This window comes from Danio rerio, chromosome 12 (genome assembly GCF_052040795.2).
Source record: "Danio rerio strain M-AB ecotype USA chromosome 12, GRCz13ab, whole genome shotgun sequence".
Lineage (NCBI taxonomy): Eukaryota > Metazoa > Chordata > Actinopteri > Cypriniformes > Danionidae > Danio > Danio rerio.
The window spans coordinates 5,612,501-5,620,864 of NC_141032.1; the positions used below are offsets into that span (position 1 = coordinate 5,612,501).

Consider the following 8,364-nt stretch of genomic DNA (forward strand, 5'->3'; position numbering starts at 1 on the left):
TTCCTCCTGAAGCGTCCCACACTGCAGTCCGTCAAAGACAAGGGTTACATCAGAGGTCAGAGCAGCGTCCAGCAGCCTCTTTGTTACTGTCACTAAAGATAAACTGACTCTGATCTGCCTCTTTCTCTTCAGAAAATGTATTTGGATGTCATCTGCACAATCTCTGCAGCCAGGAGAAGACCAGAGTGCCCAGCTTTGTGGAGAAATGCATTCGAGCGGTGGAGAAAAGAGGTGCGTTACTTTGAAAACACAGCAAAATCTGTGTTAAAAGTGAAGTTTGATTACTAGTAATAAAGTTAATTTAATACCAAGGATATGTTTTAAACTATTTGGACATGATATAGTAATATTTTGAAGCTTTTGTATTATTTTTCTAAATATTTTAAACTATATATTGTATTTGCATTTTTTTATTATCTGTAAGTTTGTGCTTTGTCGCTTTGTATTCTCTATTTTTCTGTGTCGTTTTATTCATTTCTATTTTAGTAACAATTTTTGTTCTTTTAGCACATCAAGTTAACCACATAACCACACTTGCCACTTTAGTAGGTACACCTTACTAGTTTGGGTGTACGCCCTTTTGCCTTCAGAACTGCCTTAATCCTTCATGGCATAGATTCAACAAGGTACTGTAAATATTCCTCAGAGATTTTAGTCCAAATTGACATGATAGCGTCACACAGTTGCTGCAGATTTTAATCGCTGCACATCCATGAAGAGAATCTCCCCTTCCACCACATCCCAAAGGTGCTCTGTTGGGTTGAGATCTGGTGACTGTGGAGGCCATTTCAGTACAGTAAACTGATTGTCATGTTCAAGAAACCAGTCTGAGATGATTTGCGCTTTATGACATGGCGCGTTATCCTGCTGGACGTAACCATCACAAGATGAGTACACTGTGGTCATAAAGGTATGGACATCGTCAACAATACTACTCAGGTAGGCTGTGGTGTTGACACGATGCTCAATTGGTTTTAATGGGCCCAAAGTGTGCCAAGAAAATATCCCCCACACCATTACACCAACAGCAGCCTGAACCACTGATTCAAGGCAGGATAGATCTATGCTTTTATGTTATTGATGCCAAATTCTGACCCGACCATCCGAATGTCGCAGCAGAAATCAAGACTCATCAGAGCAGGCAACGTTTCTTCAATTTTCTATTGTCCAGTTTTGGTGAGCCTGTGTGAATTGTAGCCTCAGTTTTCTGTTCTTAGCTGACAGGAGCGGCACCCTGTGTGGTCTTCTGCTGCTGTAGCCCATCTGCCTCAAGGTTGGATGTGTTGTGTGTTCAGAGATGCTCTTCTGCACACCTCGGCTGTAACGAGTGCTTATTTGAGTTACTGTTGCCTTTCATCAGCTGGAACCAGTCTGGCCATTCTCCTCTGACCTCTGGCATCAACAAGGCATTTGCGCCAACAGAACTGACGCTCACTGGATATTTTCTCTTTTTCAGACCATTCTCTGTTTTTGAAATACTCAGACCAGCCTGTCTGGCACCAACAACCATGGCACGTTCAAAGTCACTTAAATCACCTTTCTTCTCCATTCTGATGCTCGGTTTGAACTGCAGCAGATCATCTTGACCATGTCTACATGCCTAAACGCATTGAGCTGCTGCCATGTGATTGGCTGATTAGAAATTTGCATTAACGAGCAGTTGGACAGGTGTACCTAATAAAGTGGCTGGTAAATGTATAGCTATACATGTTAACTAATAAGAATGACATATTTACTCTTATATATTCATATGAAAGCCACAAGCTGAGTAAATCATTGTCTTGTCACCTTCACTGATGAATTGCATAAATAAATGATTCCATCTCTTACATTTCAAAACAATTTGCACTTTTCGCATTTGCACATAAATCTTTGTAACATTTAACAAGTAAGGGGATACCGCATTTGGGGTCATGTAAATGAGTGCGAACACTATATTTAAGATTTTTCCTACATTTAAAGTGTTAATTTATTACTGGACATCACCAACATTTGTACAATTTATTTAAAAAAATAATGTTAAATGTTTAGCCGCTTTCATATTTCCTTACATTCTTTTATCATTAAAAGCAAAAATGTTGGTGGAATTCATGTTATTTTTCAGTAAACAGTAACGTCATCTTTTGTTTGATTGGTCCTTTATGGCGCTTTTAGAGAAGGCAGGTAGTTCATTATAAAATGTAATTTCAAACCAGAGACAGATGAGATGACAGATATTAAGACATTTCCCTCCTGCCAGTATTGTCTATGGAGTTTTTAATTCTGCTTATATTATAGATGAACTTATTGTACATGATATTTTGTTGTCGTCCTTCAACAGGTCTGGAAATCGATGGACTCTACAGAGTCAGTGGAAATCTGGCGGTTATCCAGAAACTGCGCTTTAAAGCAGATCATGGTAAAATTCATAATTCAAAATGCATGCTCCTTACTTCACTGAACCGAGCATTAAGGCTACATTCACACTGCAGGCAAATGTGGCCCAAGTCTCTCTTTTTTTTTTGCACATAGAGTTGAAGTCAGAATTATTAGCTCCCCTTTGATTTTCCTTTTCTTTTTTAAATATTTCCCAAGTGATAATAAACAGAGCAAGGACATTCTCACAGTATGCCTGATAATATTTTTTATTTTCTTCTGCGTCATTTTGTGTTTCTCTGTGTTTCTCCAGAGGATCTGGACCTGGAGGAGGGAAACTGGGATATTCATGTGATCACAGGAGCGCTGAAACTCTTCTTTAGAGAACTGCAGGAGCCTCTCTTCCCTTACAACCTCTTCAATGAGTTCATCTGTGCCATCAGTAAGATTTAATCAAACAAACAAAGCAGAATGAACATTTACTGGAGACTGTATGGACTTTCAGTTTCCATTCTTCTACTGTACTGAATAACAGGATCACTTTAAACCTCTAGAACAGCGGTTCCCAACAGGGGGGTCCCGGCCCACAAGGGGGCCTCAGCGAGCTCTGTGGGAGGTTGCGTCATATTTTTTTATATTTCTTACTAGTGGAGAATTAGGAGAATAGTCATGTTGCCTTAGTTCTTTTTTTATTCCCTGGCTGACCAAAAAAAAATTGACAAATTTGTAATTCGTCCTCCACAAAACAGTCTCTCTGACTCGCCTTCAGCAGCTAATACCTATGGTTTTTGGTTTTATATTAATATTTGATAGTCTTTCATTAAAGGCATAGTTCAGCCAAAAGTGACAATTCTGTCAGCATTTATTCATCATTAACTTGTCCCAAACCTGCTTGAGTTTCTTTTTTTTTTTTTGTTGAACACAAAAGAAGATATTTTGAAGAATGCTAAAACCCATTGACCTGTATTTGTTTTTCCTATTATGGAAGTCAATGGTTACAGGTTTTCAGTTTCTTCAAAATATTTCCTTTTGTGTTCAACGTAAAAAAAAAAACTCATAAAGGTTTCTAATCACTTGAGGGCGAGTAAGTATATTTTCATTTGTTGGGTGAACTGTCCCTTTAATTTGTGCCACTAAAGTTTTTCTTTTGGTTTGATGCAGAAACCCCTGACTATTACAGTAAGATATCACACATGAGGAATCTGGTACGGTCTTTACCTCCACCCAACCATGACACAATGGAGGCTCTCTTCAGCCACCTGCGCAGGTGTGTTGTGTTTTATTTATTCAGATATTCTCATAAAATGACAGTAAATACAACAGTAAAGCGGCCACAGTAAAAAGTCTGCATTATTAACCCTTCTTAATTATTAGCCTCCCTGTATATTTATTTTCCCCAATTTCTGGAGAGAAAATATTTCAACACATTTCTAATCATAACAGTTTTAATAACTCATTTCTAATAACTGATTTATCTTTGCGATGATGACAGTAAATAATATATTACTAGACATTTTTCAAGACACTAGTATAGGGGAATTACCAACCTACGTCACACATGACGTCACACGGGTTCAACCGTGCATACCTGTTGCAATAGCAAACATGTCATGTTGTGCAGTAGGCTGCCAAATTCGAAAAAGTAGAAAACTTAAATTTTACTGTACACCACACTGCTTTTAATGCCATCCGCAGACGTCCTTGGCTGAAACAGCCATCATAAGAGCTGAATGGAGTGAGGAGCTAATTAAAAATGCTTGACTCTGCAGTTCAAAATTGTTGGCATTCAAAGACTTGTAGACCTTTAACTTCTCACTTGTAAAATCACTTGGAGTTTCAATATGATAGTTGTATATTTGGGGCTGGATGCTTGCTCATTTCGTCTTATCCAATATTCATTGGGAGGGTGCTATCGCAAATGGACCTGTCAGATGAACGCCGCTCACTTTAGCTGTAATTTTGCAGAATAACTGTGCTTATTACTGGGTGACAAGCTGTTATATTATGCTGAAAGCATTATGTATACAATATATATAATATGCAATCAATATAACTTATCTCTAAGACAACAACAAACTGTACCGCATCTGATGTCATTCCCTCGCTGTAACTGCTAGCGCTCCCAGTTTATTTCTGCAACCTCGCTGTGTGTGCATCCTAAATGTTTACAGACAGGTAATTCATCTATTCAACTTAAAGTGACATTTAAAAGCTTAATTAGGTTATTTAGGCAAGTTAGACTGAATATATATTTGTTTTTTTTTTTGTTTTTTGTTTTTTTGTACATTAGGTTTTTTTGTAATTGTTTACCCATTTTTAATTTTACCTAATATTGATGTATTATTACTATTATTATTATTATTATTATTATTATCCTTATTATTATTATCATAATCATTATTATTATTATTATTATCATCATTATTATTATTATCATTATGATGATGATGATTATTATTATTATTATTATTATTATTATTATTATTATCCTTATTATTATTATCATTATTATTATTATTATTATCATTATTATTATTATTATTATTATTATTATTATTATCCTTATTATTATTACATTATTATTATTATCATCATCATCATCATCATCATCATTATTATTTTTTTATTATTATCATTATTATTATAATCATCATTATTATTATTATTATTATTATTAGCATCATCATTATTATTATTATCATTATTAATATCCTTATTATTATTATTATTATTATTATTATTATTATTATCCTTATTATTATTATTATCAACATTATTATTATTATTATCATCATCATTATTATTATTATTTATATTATTATTATCATTATTATTATTATTAATATTATTATCCTTATTATTATTATCATCAACATTATTATTATTATTATTATTATCATCATCATTATTATTATTATTATTATTATCATCATCATTATTATTATTATTGTTGTTGTTGTTATCATTATTATTATTATCATTATTATTATTATTATTATTATTATTAATATTATTATTATCGTTATTATTATTATTATTATTATTATCATTATTATTATTATTATCATTTTTATTATTATTATTATTATCATACTGCAAATTAATTAAATACTGTAGTTTGCTGTAAAATTGTGAAAATAATTTTATGTTTTCCATTGTTTATTAATACTAAAGTTCGGGCTGTTCTAGTTTTTATCACTGTATATTTTACAGATTGTTTCTAACAGTGTATCAGCCTATAACAGCTCTCTCTGCTCCTCAGGGTTATTCAGCATGGCAATGAGAACAGAATGACTGTTCAGAACGTGGCCATCGTCTTCGGCCCGACGTTACTCAAGCCTGAGGAGGAGACGGCAAGCATCGCCACTTACATGGTCTTCCAGAACCAGATCGTGGAATTCTTACTCAGCGAATTCGAGTCCATCTTCCACATGTGATCCACCTGAACTTGCACTTGACACAAAACCCCACTCCAATGCTGGAAAATAATGAGAGAAGATGCAAAACTTCATAACATCTCTGTGAAGGAAAAGCTATCTGCACGGCAGGGTATGAATAGAGATGCTGCAAGAAAGCTAGAATGTAGCCTCTTTGATTAATATATTAATACACCTGAAACAGAAAGCAGGTTTTATTTGAGGAGTTTTAAATATTGAAGGAGAGGCAGACATTTTACAGCTGTATGATGTTCATTTACTCACGCTCAAACCATCAGGATGGATGTGATGTTATTTTCTTCATGAAACATTAAAGGGGTTTTTAGCTTAAACTGTTCTTGGTGATTTACAAAATGCATATCAATAGCACTTTAAGTGTCGACAGGCACAATTAAATAAATCCCTGTGACTCCTTATGATAAATTGAGGTCCTGTGAAGCGAAATGATGATTCTGGGCAAGAAATTGTTGAGTATTCACATCTTTAAACAGTAGATACAGCTAACTGTAACACTTTGATTATCACTAATTTTAATATGCAGTTGAAACCCATATGATTAGCCCCTATTTTTCATCTATTTCCTATGTGCTGTTTAATAGATGTGGCTTAGTGGTTAGCACTGTCGTCTCACAGCAAGAAGGTTGACGGTTCGAGTCCAGGCTGGGTCAGTTGGCATTTCTGTGTGGAGTTTGCATGTTCTCCCTGTGTTGGCGTGGGTTTCCTCCTGGTGCTCTGGTTTCCCCCACAGTCCAAAGACAGCATGCACCATAGGTAAATTGGGTAAACAAAATTGATCATAGTGTATGAGTGTTTCCCAGTACTGGGTTGCGGCTGGAAGGGCATATGCTGGAAGAGTTGACGGTTTATTCCACTGTGGTGACCTCTGAAATAGAGACTAAGCTGAAGGAAAATGAATGTTTAATAGAGCAAGGACATTTTTCTGAGTATTTCCTATTATGTTTTTCTTCCAAAGAAAGCCTTTCTTTCCTTTTTTGTGTGCTTAGTTGGAATAAAAAGACTGCTATGGTCAATATTTTTAGATTTTATTTCAGTTGGCTACAGGACAAACCAATGTTGTCCAGTGACTTGACTAATTAACTTGCTTAATTAGCCTAGTTGAACCTTTAAATGTCACTTTAAGCTGAATACTAGGATCTTGCAAAGTAACTAGTGAAATAGTATGTACTGTCATCCTGGCAAAGACTAAATAAATTAGTTATGAGAAATAATAATTAATAAAATAATTAAAATTTCACAAGAATGCAACTGGAAGGCACAAGAGAGTTGCACCATACAAAATAAGGTAATAATGTTGCACAGACTGATGTTTTGCTTCATAAAGACCTCAATGTATCATTAAAAGCCTGGGGTATTACTTTTGTTTTGCCTTTGTGTTTTTTGCACTCTTATAGCGCTGATAGCTGTTGACCTGCATTTCATGAATCACCAAGGAGCCCTGTTTCAGATCAAAGAACTCTTTAATGCAAGTAAATCAACAGCAAGTTTTCTTTCGCGAGTGAACTATCCCTTTAAGAAGAGCTGCCATTTTTCTAAGAATATTAGTGAGCTTTCTTTCTCAAATGGTCTGCAGCTCCTCCACTTTATTTCTTGCTCTTTTACAAGAGGTCAGCAGTAAATAATAATATTGCTTTTCTGTGGTATTTTGCATTCCTGTAGAGTTGTGTGAAACACTGAACCTTTTTACCCTTTTCAATTGTGTTGGCAGTGTAATATTTGATATAAGATACTGAACTGCAACATGCTTATGTTTAGGTTGTGTTCAATTTACTTTCTCTTCGTCTAATACTTGCATTTGTAACATAGAACATCATGAAGAAAACGTACTGCAGGACCTGTAATTGTGAATTGGAGATGCTAAGTTGTACATCGTCATTTAAAGGCACACTTTTTTAGATCTTCTGGTACCAAAATATAGAACTTGTGAAATTTGCACATAGATGAGCATTAATATTTCGTGGAAATTGGCACACTTATATTTAGCAATAATTACTGTAAGATGTTTGAAGGTGCGTGTGCATGCGTGCGTGTGTGTGTGTGTGTGTGTGTGTGTGTGTGTGTGTGTGTATGTATATAGAAAAGGCATATTTATGCTGTACATTACCTGAAGTAAGCAAGCTTTTAATAAAGTAACTCTTTTATAAATGAATGCATTGTTATTCATGTATTTTGAATCATTTCGTAGTTTTATCCAAAGCGACAAGTGAGAATAGAAATATGTAAATGATACAATAATTACAAGACAGTCTAATGCAGTGTAAATGGAGTACAAAGAATATTCTGAGAGAGAGATTTATACATAGATTTGGTTTTAGGTAATTGAATAGGAAAATGTACAAGAGGGATTGTGTTAGAAAGTCAGTATACACTCACTGGCCACTTTATTAGGTACACCCTACTAGTACCCGCTTGGCCCCCTTTTTGCCTTCAGAACTGCCTTAATCCTTCATGGCAGAGATTCAACAATGTTCTGGAAATATTCCTCAGAGATTTTGGTTTATATTGACATGATAGCATCACACAGTTGCTGCAGATTTGTCGGCTGCACATCCAT

At 34.9% G+C, this 8,364-nt stretch overlaps 1 protein-coding gene across 19 annotated transcripts in view; it reads left to right on the forward strand.

Moving 5' to 3' along the window:
* The window catches only part of arhgap27 (Rho GTPase activating protein 27), a 79,350-nt gene extending 71,391 nt beyond the window's left edge, over window positions 1–7,959 (forward strand). For all 19 annotated transcript variants that reach the window (XM_087275672.1, XM_087275687.1, XM_087275668.1 and 16 more), the window contains 6 exons: window positions 1–55; window positions 133–231; window positions 2,321–2,398; window positions 2,669–2,797; window positions 3,517–3,622; window positions 5,618–7,959. The exon at window positions 1–55 is cut by the window's left edge and continues 71 nt beyond it. In XM_087275672.1, coding sequence (XP_087131798.1) covers window positions 1–55; window positions 133–231; window positions 2,321–2,398; window positions 2,669–2,797; window positions 3,517–3,622; window positions 5,618–5,792 — 642 coding nt within the window. In that variant the 3' untranslated portion in view covers window positions 5,793–7,959. The remainder of the gene's footprint in view (window positions 56–132; window positions 232–2,320; window positions 2,399–2,668; window positions 2,798–3,516; window positions 3,623–5,617) is intronic.
* Window positions 7,960–8,364: the final 405 nt, after the last annotated feature.